Genomic DNA, 17,638 nt, shown 5'->3' on the forward strand with positions numbered 1-17,638 from the left:
CTTGACTGCTGTATGAAGAAGAGGCCATCAGCAAATACGAGTTGATAGTGCTTGAATCGGTGTATAGCCAGAAGATATTTGAAGCAGTTAAAAGTTCAGGAGCTAATTTCGAAGGATTTGCTGATGGATGTTTATAGAGAAGGAGGGGAGCCATAGATGCTCTATACTGGTGTGGGGGGCAACAGGGAACCCTGGACATGTGCAATGTTGTAGGAATCACAGAGGGGGAGATCAAGTGTTTTCCTTTGGAATTAAAGTTTGAGATGGATTTTAGACATCCAAACCACATCAATCACTATCTTTAAAACCCGTAAACAATTTTTATGTTGAATTATGATAAAGCTCAAACTTTAAAAAATGGCTTATAAGAACATTTGTAGTCTTGCCCATGGTTAAATCTCTAATCTCATCTCTTTCCTTTTTTCTCGTCACCCACCATCTCTCTCATCTTATTTCAACCAGCTGCACTGAGTTTCTTTCAGTTCCTTTGACACTCCAGTCTCTCTTTAATTATCCTATATCCTTGCCAAAAATAAACACATCCTCTTCTTTCCCTGCTTGCCCTTTGGCTAGTCAATTCATATTTGGGGGCTAAATTTAAATGTCTTTTTCTCTGGGAAGTGCCCTCACTAGGTTCCATGTTCCCACCCGGAGAACCCCTGCTGTAATACTTAACACAAGTTTTTGTAAAATGCCTTGTTTACCACAACAGACTAGGCTTCAAGGACTTGAGCATAGGGAGCATGTCATGGCCAATGTAGTGACCAGACTGTAGTAAATACTTGATAAAAAAAACTTTTTTTTTAATGAGAGAGGGATAGGTTGGGAGCATAATTTGGGTTAGAAACTAGGTTAGACATAGTGGATCAGAGTCAGTGGCTTGAACAGTAAAGTGCTGTCAAAATTGAAGGATTGTGGTGGTTTCAGCCCTAGATTACCAACACTGACTCAGTTTTTAGACCTGAGGTATTTGAGAATGGTGTGATCCCTGGCAGGTACTGTTGCTATCCATGTATAGCTTGGTCTTCGTGTCTCAGAAATGTCCAGTACATTTTAGAGACCCTGGTTACCCTTCAGCTGCAAGGCCAGGTAAGGGAGTTGAAACTGGTTGTCCAAACACTAAGATAAGACACATGGAAATTCCTTCAAGGAGGCAAGATTTGTTTGTTGGCTTATTGATTTTTACTTCAGTAAGTATTTTTAGGACTGAAAGTCTCTAATTCAGGATGTGTCAGCTTGGAAAGATTCACAGAGGACAACACAATTTACAAATAAGAGAAATGGTGTTCACTTAACTAAATCTATAGAGCATCTAGTTGTTTGGCTGCTCTGACCCTCAGTTCCTTTTTTAAAAGACTTTATTTTTAGAGCAATTTTATCTTCACAGCAAAATTGAGGGGAAGGTACAGAGATTTCCCATCTACCTCCTGCCCCCACCCATGCATAGCCACCCCATTAGTACTTCCATTAGAGTGGTGTGTTTATTACAGTTGATGAGCCTGTATTGACAATCATACACCCAAAGTCCATAGCATACCTTTCGGTTCATTCTAGGTGTTGTCCATTCTATGGGTTTGGATAAATGTATAATGACATGTATCTATCATTATATTATCATACAGAGTGTTTTCTATGCCCTAAAATTTATCTGTGCTCTGCCTACTCATCTCATCTCCAGTCCCTGGCAACCACTGAACTTTTTTTTTAATATATATTTTATTGATTTTTTTACAGAGAGGAAGGGAGAGGGATAGAGAGTTAGAAACATCGATGAGAGAGAAACATCCATCAGCTGCCTCCTGCGCACCCCCTACTGGGGATGTGCCCGCAACCAAGGTACGTGCGCTTGACCGGAATCGAACCTGGGACCCTTCAGTCCCCAGGCAGATGCTCTATCCAGTGAGCCAAACCGGCTAGGGCAACCACTGAACTTTTTACCTTCTCCATAGTTTTGTTTTTTCCATAATGTCATACATTTGGAATCATACAGTATTTAGCCTTTGAGATTGGCTTCTTTCACTTAATAATATACACTTAAGTTTCCTTTATGTATTTTGATGGCTTAATAGCTCATTTTTTTAGTGCTGAATAATATTTCATTGCTCAAATATACCACAGTTAATCCAGTTACCCACTGAAAGCAATTTTGATTGCTTCCAAGTTTTGGCAATTATGAATAAAGCTTCTATAAACATCTATGTGCAGGTATTTGTATGGACTTAAGTTTTCAACTCATTTGGGTGAATGCCAAGGAGTGCTTTTGCTGGATTGTGTGATAAGAATATGCTTAGTTTTGTAATATATCGCCAAACTGTCTTCCAAAGTGGTTGTACCATTTTGAATTCCCACTAGCAATGAATGTGAGTTTCTGTTGCTCTGCATCCTCGCCAGCATTTGCTGTTGGCAGTGTTTGGGGTTTTGGCCATTCTAATAGGTGTGTAGTGATATCTCTTTGTTGTTTAGGTTGCATTTCCCTAATGTCATATGATGTGGAGCATCTTTTCACATGCTTATTTGCCATCTGTGTATCTTCTTCGGGGAGATATCTATTGAGGTCTTTGGCCAACCTTTTAATCAGATTGTTTTCTTACTGAGTTTAGTACGAGTTCTTTGTATAGCCCTAACCGGTTTGGCTCAGCGGATAGAGCGTCAGCCTGAGGACTCAAGGGTCCCAGGTTCGATTCCGGTCAAGGGCATGTATCTTGGTTGCAGGCACATCCCCAGTAGGGGGCGTGCAAGAGGCAGCTGATCGATGTTTCTCTCTTATCAATGTTTCTAACTCTCTATCCCTCTCCCCTCCTCTCTGTAAAAAATCAATAAAATATATTTTTTTAAAAAGAATTCTTTGTATATTTTGGATAATGGTTCTTTATCAGATGTGTCTTGTAAATATTTTCTCCCAGTCCGTGTCTTGTTTTCTCATTCTCTTGACATTGTGTGTCACAGAGCAGAAATTTTTAATTTTAATGAAGTCCAGATTTTCAGTTATTTCTTGCACAGAGTATGCCTTTGGTGTTATATCTTAAAAGTCATCACCATATCCAAGGTCATTCAGGCTTTATCCTATGTTATCTTTAAAGAGTTTTAGTTTTGCATTTTACATTTGGGGCTATGATCCATTTTGAGTTAAATTTTGTGAAAGGTATGTGGCCTATGTCTTGATTTCTCTTTCATCATCATCATTATTATTAATTATTGCATGTGGACATCCACTTGTTACAGCACCATTTGTTGAAAAGACTACCTTTGGTTCATTGATTGCCTTTGACTATACTGCCTCAATTACTTGACCCTCAGTTTTTAGTAAAATATTGGGAAGTGGATTTCTTTTTCTTTTTCTTTATATAGGCCTATTTTGTATACCACATCCTTTGTTTCCTAACATCTGATATTTTCTGATGTTTCTTTAGTATTATATGGGACATCCTTAAAATTTTGTAACTATAAGATTATTCTCTGTCAAAATTATAGTAGATGTGAACCATGGTTCTAGCAGAGTTGGAATGCTAGGTATAAATGTGTGCAGTAAAACATGCTGATTCATTGGAGGCCTTTAACTAATGTACCAGAAAATAATTAGACACCGTTCTTTCCTCCTATAGCCCATCACCAGTCTCCAGACCCTAGCCCCAGATATAAATAAAGTATTCAGCTCACCTCAGTTGCCCTTTCACATTTGCCAGATAATAAAGAAAACCATTATCTCTTTATTTTGTAGTCCTCTCTCTCTCTCTCTCTCTCTCTCTCTCTCTCCTCCCACTTTCCCCCACCCCCTCCCCACCACCAGGGTCGTCCTCTATAAACTATTAGGAACATGCTGTTGGCCCATGAATGTACTGTCATCAACAACTACATGATCATTATAACGACAGTCATTTCTTATCTACTTTATCTTCTTTAATTTTTATAGCAACTCCGCATTCAAACTACAGGTCAGGTTTTAAGAACTTAGGTAACTTGACAAATCATATAGCTGGAAAATAGCACAGGTAGAATTTAACCTTTCCTCTGCCTGATTGTCCTAGCTAGTGTCCTTAATTTGGTGTTCTTGAAACATACTGGGCTATCTCGGAATTTCTGGAAAACCCACAAATTGAATAATATCCTTGAATAATTGGGCATAGAATCTATTTTGGCTATAGGTATCTTTTTTTTTTAATGTGTATGATAAAGGATAAGAAGTACATCAAATTTACCCATAAATATAATAATGAATGTCTTAGAATGTCCCTAGCTTAATTTAGATTTTCAAAAATCTATGAAGACATCTTTAGTTTTGGAGTCACAGAATCTATTTTGTAACCCAAGGAGTGCTCATCAGCTTATGATCTCATGAGAGTTCTAAGTCCAATTTCATGCGGGGCCTTGAGAAAGAAAAGTTAAAGAAAGATGCTGTCAAAATAAATGCAAGAGGAACTAAAATTATTGTCTGAAAGTGTGAAGGGGAGAACTAAGCCTAGATACTTCCCAGAAGTTTCCAAGTACTGAAGAGCAGATGTGAGACCCATTGGAAGGAATGACTTCATCAGAAATGGAGCAAGACTAACAATGGAGTGAGCTGTTTGCAGTGGTATGCTGGATCTGCCTTCTGACAGCTCATGAAAGCTTATTGTTACACATTCAAGAATTTTGTGAGCGTGGTAGCTTAAAATTGGCCATGATGTGAGTATTTACACCATGAAAATGAGCAAATGCTATAAATAAGGAATTTTATTTTAAGAACTGGTTTACCAGCACAGTATTGGCTATTTAGTAAAGAAGTGAACTCCCTGTCATTGGAACTATTCAAACAGAAACTTGGCTATTTCCTAAAAATTGAGTTGCAATGCATGGAATAAGGGAAAATTAGAAGATCTCTGAAGTCTTATCCAACTGTCATTTTATCACTTGAATGCACAGACCATTGAAATTTCTGTTATTTGATTTTTTTTCTGGTGCTATATTATTTGATATCTATTCCTTATCTACTCCTCATCTGAATATGCAGGTATCCTCTCCCCTGCACCCAAGCCTTTTCTGTTTCAACTTTTAACAGATGAGTTTCCATAGCTCTATGGTCTGGTGTTTGGCTGTTGGCCAGCTGCTTGAACTATGAAAGGTTGCGTACTCTCATTAAGTCTCTCTCTTTTTTTAATTAACTTTTTGGTGTAACACTGGTTAATAACACTGTAAACAGGTATAAAACCTTATAATATGGCTTCCTGTGCCCACCACCTGCAAAAATCAACAAATGAACAAACAAAACCAACAAAGAAAAAAAATAAAACAAAATTTCTTTATCTGTTAAAAGGAGATAAAAAGATGATAAAAGTGCCTCTGTCAAGTAGTAGTTCTGAGTCTTAAATGAAGCTAGTCCATGTAAAGCTATTAGTACAATGGTTGGCCATGGTAAGGATCTAGTAGATGTCAATTGTATTTCCACTTAAGGCAGAATCAGTTTTACTTTTTTCAAAATCTTAGAACTCTTGGACTCCGAATTTTACAAGTACATATACACTTTACTAAGTTGACTGGCTTGTTTCTGGATCTGTCTATAAAACTGATTTTTTATATATTTAAGTCTGCTTTCTTATTAACACTGTATGGTCAGAGATGCAGTCTTATGAGCTACTGTATTAATAACAATGAACAACAGATGTTTTCAGTGTTAGCAGGCTATTGGCAGCATATACGTTGCTCAGAACCTGGAGAAGTTTAAAGAGAATGACATTAAAATCCACCCCTCTCCCCCAAGACACACACCTATAGGAAGAAAATGATGGCGGAAATATAACAAAGGTGTTTATTTGGGGTATAAACTGTTCTTTCATTGAGCAAACACTGTGATATGCTGATGAAGACACAAGAGAAGTAGACACACTCAGAGTGGTTTATAAGCAGAATAGCTTATAACCCTGGTGTGGAAAAGGCCCTTTCTAGAACTCACAGAACAGTCTCTCTATAATTTCATTCCTAAAAGGAATACAAGCTTTTATGGATAAGGATGTGGAAGACCTAGGTGGTATCCATGGTTTCTGCAGATCTTTTCTGTTTTGTGCTGTTTCTCAATAGTCATTCATCTCTGCACACACTATCATTGAAATACAGTACGTTATTCACAATTGAAGATGCATACACGTACTATATATATTTATCTTGCACATGCTGTGTACATATGTGCTTTTTACCAGCATCAAAGATGAGGTAAGTTTCTGACTGGCCCCTTCTACGAATACCAGTCTATGTGGTAACACAATTCCAGAAACTAGTCTTTAGTCCCAGCTCTGGCAGGTCTTCTCAACGTGGTTGACTGTGTATGAGCATATCAAGGATTTTGCCTCTGGGTAATGCTATTATACAGATTCCTGTCAAGTAAGCACAGTTTAAAAATCATTCAATCAGGCAATTAAGGAAATTATTAATGCATTACCCTCTTTGGTCAGTGTTGACTGGCATCAATATTTTCCATAGTCTTTGCTCTTTGGATAACTTTGGTATATGAAACAACTACAGTGAAAACAAGTTGGAAGCCTAGACCACTTGGAATATGTATTTAGAATCTAAGGTCCATAGTCAGGATTTAGGGTTCTGATCTAAGCATCTTCTAACCTTATTACTCTTTTTGCAAGAAACACCTCAGGCTCTGAGTATTTTTCCCCCTTTGACCTTTTGACTACTTAACATAGTAGATTATCCAAGTGAAAGTATCAGTTGAATAGTTCCCTTCCTTCCCCTTCCACCTATACCATGTTGGTGGATGAAAAGAAAAATAATAAAAGGTGGAACAAAAATATTTAATAGTAAAATTAGATTCAACAGAAGCAGAATTGAAGAAACCTAATTGTTCCACTTTTAACACACGTGTTTTCCATAGACTGCTGGTTTTCTTCAATTTTCATAATTACAATTTCAGGCAGCATCCCTCCTTCCAGAACTGTTATCCCATTTGTGGGTTACCCATTTCCTGTGTATTTCCTTCCTCCAGCCCACCTCTTGGCCACATTAACATTACTGCATGTCAGAAACGATAGCACAGGTGGCCAGAGCAGGTTTAGGAGAAGAAAAAAATGAAATGGGAAATTGTCAAGGTTGCTTTGTGTTAAATTAAAGCATTTGGTGAGGAGAGGCCCAAACTCACTCTCGGCCAGAGTGAGACATCTGAAAAACACAGGCGTTTGGATAGTTTTGCTATTTCTTTCATGATCATTTCTGTTAACCAAGCACTAGTTGGCTAGGTTTTTCTGATGAGGTTGGAGCAGTTGTGAACTTGGAAATAAAGTTGAGGATATGCTCACATTTTGGGGCATATCAATGCCAATATTTACTGAAAATGTAATCAATCAGCTAATATTTACTGAAATCCTAGTTAGACTTAATTTAATGCATAGTCTTCTAAGGGCTTACAATCAAGACAAAATCCACTCATAATACTCAATAGTCAACAACAGTTCAGTAGAATTCAATGAGTAGGGGTTGAATGTGTAGAATAGCGTGCATGTATGTTGTGTCCCTAAGTTCAGGGAAGGGATGAAATAGATGAATAGGCTGAAGAACATGAGACAGCTTTATGGGAGGGGGTACTCCTAAGCTGTGCCCCTAAAACTGGGGAGAGGTAGGGAGAGTGGGATTTGGATCAGTATAGTAGTAGTGGGTGGGGGGGAGCAAAAGGAGGGAAGGTAGGAGGGGGAAAGAGATAAGGAGAGAGAGGCCTTGAGTACCAGACTGAAGTCAAAGTGAGAAAACGGTGCAAATGTTCATAAAATATTTAAGCCCCTATTTTCTAGATATTATCTGTAATAAAAAATGGGTAGGCCCTTTGTTAGAATGAATCCTTGAAACTACTCAAGTGTGTTTATAATATTCAACAAAAGGCTATCTCATTTGGAGAATAAATTAATAAATTCATGTCGGGGAGCATTAGAGGTATCTGTTGCTAGTTAGCATTTGATTTTGAAGGATGAAGTTTGAAAAGAGATGAGCTTCCATTTAGGTTGTACTTCAGGTGAAAGCAGAGTCGTGGCTGCAAAGCCCTGGAAGACCTGACCTTGCTTTGCCTTCTGATGTGCCTATGCCATTCTGTCCCTCCTTCGCTTAAGCTTCGGCAATACCCCACCCTCTTTCTCTGTCTTCATTGTGCTAACTTGTTTCCCACCATTTGGTCATTGCATTTGCTGTGTCCTCTACCAAGACACTGATCTCCAGGCCCTTGGGCAGACCAGCTCTCATCAGTTATGTCTCAGCTCACATTTCATTTTCTGAGTCTTAGGGCTTTTTTTGACCATCCCACCTAAGTGGTATACTCAGACCCCTCAGCATTCACTAAGCTATCATCCTGTTTAATTGCTTTAAAGCCTAAGGAATGCTCTGAATGGTCTTTTTGTTTATCATCTGTATTATCCCTTTAGAGCAGTGGTTCTCAACCTTGGCTACACATTAGAATCACCTGGGAATCTTGTTAAAAATCCTGATTTCTGGGCCTCATCATTAGTAACAAAGAAACAGAATTTCTGGAAAATGAGGCCCAGAAATCCTAGGCCTATAGGATCCAGCATGTAGTAGTTGCTCAACAAAGTAGGTGTTCAATGAATCAGCACTCAGTCTCCATTGTGCTTAGCACATACAAAGCTTATGTCCTGAAGTACTGAACTGTTTTAAAGCAGGAAGAAAATAGAGAATAGTGAAAGACCTGGGGGGCTCGTGTCGCTATGGCATTATGTTACAGTACATCTCTTTTTCTTTGTTCCTCTATGGAGTCTTCAGAAGCTGAAAAACAACACCGCTCAGAGGGATATTTAAAGAGATGAGCTTTGAAGGAATAATTATTTGGGTTGGACTAATACTAGTAAATTATATCCAGAAGAGCTGCTGATTAATTCATTTCTCGATATGTGTGTATGTTGTAGCCATTGGGGAATGAAATCATGACACATGATAAGCTAAGGTTCGATGTTTCTACAGCCTGCCCCTGGAAGCCCCCACACACGTTTTCCTGTGTATGTCATGTTTCTGCACTTTGCACTGTTCTTCTTTTCCTCCTCAAAGTAGTGCTACCCTGGCTGATGTGACTCAATTGGAATATCATCTTGTACACCGAAGGGTCTCAGGTTTCATCCCCAGTCAGGGCACATGTCCAGGTTGTGGGTTCGATCCCCATTCAGAGTGTGTATGGGAGGCAACCAATCCATGTTCTCTTTCACATCAATGTTCCTCTCTCTGTGTCTCTCTCCCTCTCCCTTCATTTCTTTCTCTAAAATCCATAAGAATGTATCCTCAGGTGAGGATTTAAAAAAAAAAGTCAAAGTAGTGCTGAATGAGTGTCTAACCACTACAAACTATGGTACAATAGTCATTGTTAACTTATTGAAAGAAGATTTTAAAAACTGTTTTCTTTTTTCTTGTTCATGGGTTTCTCACAGTAGCACACTTCTGGCTGACACTGTACCAAAGCTACCTGAGATGGTCCTCATTCATAGCCGGGTTGGCTTGTAGGTGGTTGGAATTCTAAAGTATATGTTCTTCAGTTACCTAGTGTGAATTTATAAATGAAATACTATGATGCCTTTTGTGTGTCATTAATCCACGCTAACAATAAGATGGTACATCCATTATTCTGCTGTTGAAATAGACTTTATTATGTTTTTCCAAAGGATCAATGGTATGAGAACAAGTTAGAGCAGGTGGAAGAGATTTCATTCGCCTTTCCCACATCTGTCCTTCCTGCCTTCGCCTATTATCATGCTAGAGATCCATGTTTCTACTCTAACGGGCAATCCACCAAATTTCTGTTAATTTTTTAAAATTTATTTTTATTGTTGAAAGTATTACAGATGTCCCCTTTTTTCCTCCCATTAACCCCCTCCACCCCGCTCAACCCCCCTCCAGGCCTTCCCCTCACTGTTGTCTGTGTCCTTGGGTTATGCATATAGCATATTAATTCTTTGGTTAATCTCTTCCTGTCCCTCCTCACCCCTTCCCTCAGATTTGTCAGTCTGTTCCATGCTTCCAGGTTGCATTATCTTAACACACAGCTAGTTCTCCCCCCTCCTTGCTGTTTAGTAATCTGCAATGTCCCATTCTCCCCCTCCTTCCATTAGCACTGCAGTGACAACACGCACCCCTGCCAATCAGACATGAACATTGAAGGAGCCTGGAAGAGAGGCTACACGGGAAAGAACGTTGTGGTGACCATCCTGGACGACGGCATTGAGAGGACGCACCCGGATCTGATGCAGAACTATGTGAGTGCTTGCTGCGGTGGGGACGCCTTGCCTCCTTGGAAGCAAGGGAGCTCGTGGTAGGATTATCAAAAAGGGGGGAAGCTACTGAAAAAATGCAGCAACCAGATCCAGTGGTCTGTGTTCTGCTCCTGTCTTGTAAGAGACGCGCTCTCAGAGTCCAGGACCCATGAGATAACACTTTCAACTCCCACGTGCCTTTGATGTTCTGACAACAAACAGCAGGTGATAAGGTAGCAGAAACCGCACCACCAACACCACCTGCTCCAACAACAACCACTTTTCTGAGCTCTTCCACGCAGCCAGGAAGTGCTGCTTTTTTGTTTGTTTGTTTTATGGAAAAAAGTATACTTAGAACTTTTCTCAAGTTATTCTGTTGGTCTATTTCTCTCCTTTTTAAAAGGACAGTAATGATCAGCCTACCAGTATTCCTTAGGAATCAATGAATTATTTTTCTTAAGAAGGCACCACAATTCCAGGACTCAGAGAACATAAGATGAGCCCAAGGTCATCGAACAAGCAAAAGTGCTGAAACTCAGTACTTTCATTGAAAGCTTATGGTCTTGATACCCACTGCCCATGTAGGGAGTATGGGGGGGCGGTGGTAACCTGTTCCAGGACACTGGGATCTTCTGCTCCAGGGGCTTCCAGGGCCCCTCTACCACCATGGTAGTCACTGCCTGGAAATGTGCCAATGGCCCCCTGTCTTCTGCTCTCCAGAATTATCCCTTCCTGGGCTTGTCCTCCCTAAGTTTGGTGAAAAATGCCATCATTATCTGCGAATGCGCCATTCTTTGTCTGCTCTAAATTCCAGCTTCCTGACACCTTGGTATTCTCCCTAAAATATTGTGTTACTAAAGTGCCTGCAATGACTCTTTGTTATCTGCAAATACTAGTAACAACTTTGATTCTTGTCACGGCTTCACAGAAACTCCTGGTGAGTCTCACTCACTCCCATGCCTCCTGACTTCTGCTCTAACTTCTTTTCTGTTGACAACTGTTTCCACCCAGAAACACTGATATCACTATATACCCACTTAAACGTCAATCACTTTCATGCTTCTCATGAAACCATTGGGGTAGAATTGGCCATATATTCTCTTCAGTGTTTCTCATTTGTTCAATCTCATTTATTTAATGGCACTTAACTTAAATTAATTTTCCTTTTGTCACTCAAACCTGAAAACCCTCCATTTTATGTTTTCAAATAAAGTACTTCCAAGTCACTTCCTTGGCACATCAGAAACTACGTCTCTAGCAGTCACCCAAGATTCTGACCAATGAGAACCTTCCTTCACACAGAACACCCAGGATCACCTCACACTTCCATCAACTTCAATTACGTTTCCTCCCAATATTCTGCCTCACTGCCCTTTTTGTTTAAAAAATTCAGCCAATGCCCTGGCAGTGTGGTCAGTTGGTTGGAGCATTGGCCCATACACCAAAAGATGGTGGGTTCGATTTCCAGTCAGGGCACATACCCAGGTTGTGAGTTCAATCCTTGGTCACGCGCATTCAGGAGGCAACCGATTGATATTTCTCACATCAATATTATATCTCTCTCTTTTCTCTAAAATAAATTTAATAAAAGGCATATCCTCAGGTCAGGATAAAAAAATTCAGCTAAGAAACATCACAAATTAATCTTTGTAATGAAATCCTGAAACAAGTTTCCCCAAATTAGATGATTTTCCCTAAGGAGAGAGAGAGAGAGAGAGAGAGAGAGAGAGAGAGAGAGAGAGAGAGAGAGAGAGAGAGAGAGAAAAGAAAAAGGAGAAGAAGAAAGAGAGAGAGAGAGAAAAGAACTGGAAATTTCTTTAGTTATCATTTGAACAAAACACTTGAGTAGTTGCTCTCACCCTGCCTCCAAGCACACTCAGATAAACTTGTCTCTTTATAGCACAGACTCTTAGAGCTAAAAAGGAGCTTCAGTTCAGTCTCCTCATTTGGTAGGCTAGGAAATGAGGCCTGACCCTAATCCTGACCCTAATGAGTTAACCCAGACTGTATAGAGAACAGAACTGTGGCTATGGACCTCCTAGCAAATAAGTCTTTCTTGCCATATGCAATGCTGTTTTTATGGTATATTCCTGCTCCCCGCTGCATCGGAATGTATCTGACAAAGTACAAGCAGCTTTAACCTAACTGTGATTGCATTCTTTACTATTTTTATTTTCCTCCTTGAAAGAAAATCCCAGAATTTATCTGTGCAATTAGCAGCACTGGCACCCTCTCATTTCTAATGTCAGAGCTATGACGAGCAGAGAAAAGCACAGTGGGTGGGGTGTCGTATGGCCTGGGTTCAAGTCTTGGTTCCACAGGCAGTTGGTTTCATGCCTGTGGAACCAGGTTACTTAACCTGTCTGGCCAAGTTAGTTAGCCTGTCTTGGCCTCTGTTTCCTTCCAAGTGAAATTAGTAAGTTACACTAGCTACCCTCCTTCATGCTCTATGACCACTGAGCAGGGCTGCATGTCCTCCTTTATCCAGGAAGCGGGGACTTGGCACCTTTATATGTAATGCATATATTTTGCTTAATTCCCCCAAACATTTCAGAGTCTATGTACCATAAGTTATTTTTAGAAACAGAGCCTTTGATAAAGATAGAAAACAAAAATAAATATCTGTTCACTAAAACCAAAACCAGGAGTTAACAAAAAGCATCAGAAAATTCAAAGGATCCTAAATTAGTTATATCTATACTAAAGTGATATAAATTTGCTTCAGAGGTATTTTTGCCTCATTTTGAACCTTGACATATAATAAAACTTTATTGGTTATTTTGATTGGGTTACAAGGCCATTGGATTTTAGTAAAAAGTTTGAATTGTAGATTCTTTTATAGTATATAAAACATCTAAAACCAGACAAATATCGCCTAATAGAGATCCTAAAATAACCTGATATAGTAAATTTTTAATACTGATTTTTAATTGAGCTGCCAATTATTTGTGAATGATTTTTAACTTAAAAAGTGTTTGAATTATGGTAAGGGATTTGATATTCAAGAAATGAAGATAGAGAGTCCATGGAGAATAAACCTCTTTGCTTCTAGATAGTCCAGGAGTACTTCACAGAAAAGGTGGTAATTGAGGACATATTTGAAAAAATTGGGTAAGAAGCCAGGTCTTGGTCTAAGAGGAAAAGTGCTGGCAAGAATCTACCAGACACATCTTTGGTCTGTGAAGAGTATTTCTTCTCTCTAAGGGGGGAAAAAGACGACACTGATTATTACTGAACAAGGCATCCTGACACTAGCGAACCGTAAATGTATTATTTAATCTAATTACTCTCTTGCAGAAATGTGTTTAAGAATGCATGAGCCTGCAGGTTAATGGCTAATTAATGACCATCTGTCTCCTTTCTCTCTCTCCTCTGTGGCCATAGGATGCTCTGGCCAGTTGTGACGTGAATGGCAATGACTTGGACCCAATGCCTCGTTATGATGCAAGCAACGAGAACAAGTAAGGCCCAAGTGAAGGCTGACTGGCGTGTGACTGGCAGGGAGCCTTGCTTTTTGCTTTTGCTGAGAGAAATACTTTACTTGGGACTCCTTGGTAACAGATGATCCCGAATGTGCTCCAGGATAAATAAGTGTCTTTCCACGGACGCTTCTGGGTAATAAAAGCGAGAGGTCCAGATAGTAAGAATCATTGCAGAGAGAAAGGGAGAGAACACTCTAGAATGATTCAATTTCCAGATTTTGAGAGGAGAGCTGGGGAATATTCATAATTATCTTTCAAGTGGTAATTGACCCTGTGACCTATTTGTTTAGGAATGGGGCGCTAAAGGGAGAGGCGAGAAAGTATCTCCCAAAAGAGTTGCTTTACTCTGTTAAGTTCAACAAACTTGATTGAATTCTGTGCTTGAGGACTCTTTCCTGTCCTCTTGCTGTCGTGATGGTGTTTTCCACTAATAGACCTAAACACTTAAAGGTTTGCCAGGTGTGGAGCACATTACATTTCTTATCTCCACAGTCAAGAGCTTTAGAAACCCATTTAACCACAGTTACACTTTCCAGTTAGCACAGTAGTTTTTATGAAAGCAAATGAAAATGCACATCTCTTTGATAAGGTAGAATATCTTAACAGTCTTCAGAAAGTAAATGGAAATGGTATTTGTTGCTTACGATGATATAGGCATCTTTAAAGGCTGTAGTTATTTCTAATCTCTAGATCACATTAACTTTTTTCCTTTTACTGCAAAGCTCCTCCAGCATAATACTGTGATTCAGATACTATCATTGGAATTCTTATTTACATATTTTAGTTTGGGTTCTGCAGAAGTTTCAAAGAGAGGTGTTGTGCCCATTTATTATGTACTGTTTCCAGCCTGTGTTTTTCCTTAGGGAAAATTTTCTCAGCTAGGATTATTTGATTAAGTCAATAAGTTTAGATAAAACTATCTGACCTAGATAATTGTGGCTGTACATGGGATTTTTTTCTTTTTCTCTCTCTCTTTACCATCTACCAAAAGAGTTACTTTGGAAAATATGCTGATTGTTAATATTAAAAACTGAGTCAATATTATAGATCACATTTAGTGGTGAAAGCATTAATATGCAAATTGATGTAGATAGAATTTTCTAGAACTTTCTAAAGAGAAAGGGAACTAAACTAAACTGGATAGTTTTCCTTTCAGACCTGGTCATTGCTATCTAGATTACACTGTTTGAAGTTATGAATTTCACACAAAGGATTATAATTTGAGATCCTGAGCTACTGTATTTAACCTAATGTGCAAGTTAGAAGGAAACACAAAAGAAAAACTTGAAGCTTCAATAAAGTCATCACTAATAAATATCAATCTATTCTGCTATAATGCAATATATGCATTCCTAAAAATACTTGCACTCTGCAAGATCTAAAACCACAGAGTAATAAGCAAATGGAGTTGGAGCTCAGCACTCAAAAACTTCATCAGTGACACACACAAAAATGATTCAAAACAATCCCAATTTTACCCATGTAAAGTGGTTAAGAAATATATAAAACTACAATCACTGTGACACTTTATCTGCATAAAGACCTGAAGTTTGTTGGTGGACGTTTGTGCCCATTAGATTGATTCCGACTCACATGCCTGCCACTCTGTGTGCAAAAGTCAAAGAATAAGAGGAAAAAAGAAAGATGAACATTTCTACAAAGGACAGAGACTAAAGTAGGCTTGTGGGAAAGGGGGACAGAAGCAGAGTGAGGTACACCACCAGTACGGCCTTCGGGAGCCTGGCAGCTGCAAGTTATTGTGAAATGGAAGGAGGGTGATCGGAAATCATGGGAATTATCAGCACGCCTATGGACACGTGTGGACCACCGTGCTCCTGCGGGGTGTGGCTCTGTGTAGTGTACTCTGTGTTGTTCAGGGCTTAGTGCCACTGGGTGTGTTTTCTACGTCTCCCTAGAGTTTCTGGGGCAAAATTGTGTATCAACAAATGCAAATTTCACATATGTTCAAACGTTCTCTAACATATCAGTCATTGTTGATTGATTGCTTAGATATATCAATCAAAACATTTGTATTTTAAAAACAAAACAAGTAAACATTTGTGTTTTCAAGGCAAGCAGTATAGCAGAACTGACCATACTATCCTTTAGCTAAATTTATCCCATCAACATTTTATATAGAGAAAACAGAAACAGGAAAGTCTACATCATGTTAATACCCAAAGTGTCAAGGGACAAGAGGGTCTGTTGGTAGAAAATGAAAATGTATTGTGCCCTGTAGTCAGTTCTCTCTGAATCTACATGTGCTGAGTTTTGCATCGAAACTGTCTGTGGTGATAGTGACTGTTCTTCAAGGAGGGGTAGGGGGCGGTTGTGGTCCTGACCTGTAACTAACATCGCTGACCACAAAGTCTATATGTAAAGCTAATTCTTTCAGTATTGACTTTGATGTCTCTGTACAGTCTGCCTTTTAAAAACTGTATTCTTTGTGAGGATTCCTTTTCAACTTGGCCACTCCCCAAGACCTTTGTTAAGAAGAATGACAGCCATGCTGCTCACTCTGGGGTATTCTGGTGTGTCCTGTTTTGACCCATTCTAAGCACCGTCCATGGTCCATAGAATGTAGTGTGAATCTGATTATCAGGGGACATGGGAATTGGTCCAGATGTGTGCTTAGGTTTGTAGTCTCGAGAGAGAAATGTGGCATTTTCCATGGTGCAACACCAGCACTGCCTACCTCTATTTTATGAAGGTCAGCAGTCACCTGGGCTATCAGATGTCCCTTTATCTCCTCTCATAGTGCTGCCTGATTTTTATTTATTTATTTTTTGCCAACTGTAAGCATGTAGTCACGCATTTAGGGTTACAATTAAAATATCTTCTCTGTTCATTACACTATAACTATAGATGTGATGGATGGACCTGCCTGTAAGCATTGATTCATAGACAGATAATTCTGTTTGAATAGAGGTCACTTGGTCAGGAAATAAGAGTGGGTTTGTAGTCTAGAAGAGTTGACTTGCCTTGGTTCTCCTTGATTACATTTATAGTCTTTGGACCTAACTACTCTGAACTTTAGTATTTTTTTTAAATCTTTAAAATGGGCATAATACTTCCAACGAGTAGCAGTGAAGTATGTAAAACACCAAGCATACTGCTGACTATATAACAGGTGCTAGATAATTACAGCTTTTATTATAATGATGTGTTTTATTCCTTTATCCAGTTCTTGGTAAATAATGGGTTACAATTATAATTATCTCAAAATAAATATGCATATGGGCATTTAAAATTTAAACTATGACTTGGAGGTCTTCATTTCCAAGGTTAGGGGTTTAGTTAGGTCTTTCTGGTCCTTTAGGGGCTCGGAGCTATGAATCATTCAGTCTGTAATAAGTCTGCTTTTCATTAATTCCATTTCCCCATCTCCCTTGGGGATCAGGAGTCCTTGAATTTGATGCAAGATAGTCAAGGGGCGGAATTTCTAATCATCAGAATGAGGAAGTCGAGGGATTTGCTATGCAAGTGCCTCCTCATTGTATGGTCTGACCAGTAGGCTTCAGAGCATATTTGAAATTATTTCATATGTGGCAGCATTTGCTCATTCATTCAATAGGTGTGCATTGATGCCCCACTTTGTGAGTGATGATGCTATGCTAAATGCTGGGGGGATGCCGTGGTGAAGTAATAGAGGTTACTTACTAATGGATTGAGTTGGGAGATGACTCAGTAAGAAGCTGTAATGCCTGAAGGCTTCTAGTACTAAGAGAGAATATACCCTCACAACTTTATGCAAATCATTGTTTCTTAGACTCACAGGATTACAGTTCTAGTCCTAAAGCTTTAGGGTGAAGGTAATCACTTCTGAAGTACAAAAGTTATAAAAATCCACTTCTTACTACTTTTTCAAGTCCCCCGAATGGTAGTGTGTCAGACCTAAATAACAGATACTCAAGAAATAGCATTATTAGGGGAGACCGTACA

General features: G+C 39.1%; 1 protein-coding gene across 5 annotated transcripts in view; it reads left to right on the forward strand.

The window, feature by feature from the left end:
• PCSK5 (proprotein convertase subtilisin/kexin type 5) overlaps positions 1–17,638 on the forward strand; it is a 278,331-nt gene that overhangs the window by 105,831 nt on the left and 154,862 nt on the right. For all 5 annotated transcript variants that reach the window (XM_006086818.3, XM_023752385.1, XM_023752386.1 and 2 more), the window contains exons 4-5: positions 10,074–10,217; positions 13,599–13,675. In XM_006086818.3, coding sequence (XP_006086880.1) covers positions 10,074–10,217; positions 13,599–13,675 — 221 coding nt within the window. The remainder of the gene's footprint in view (positions 1–10,073; positions 10,218–13,598; positions 13,676–17,638) is intronic.

This window comes from Myotis lucifugus, unplaced genomic scaffold (genome assembly GCF_000147115.1).
Source record: "Myotis lucifugus unplaced genomic scaffold, Myoluc2.0 scaffold_31, whole genome shotgun sequence".
Lineage (NCBI taxonomy): Eukaryota > Metazoa > Chordata > Mammalia > Chiroptera > Vespertilionidae > Myotis > Myotis lucifugus.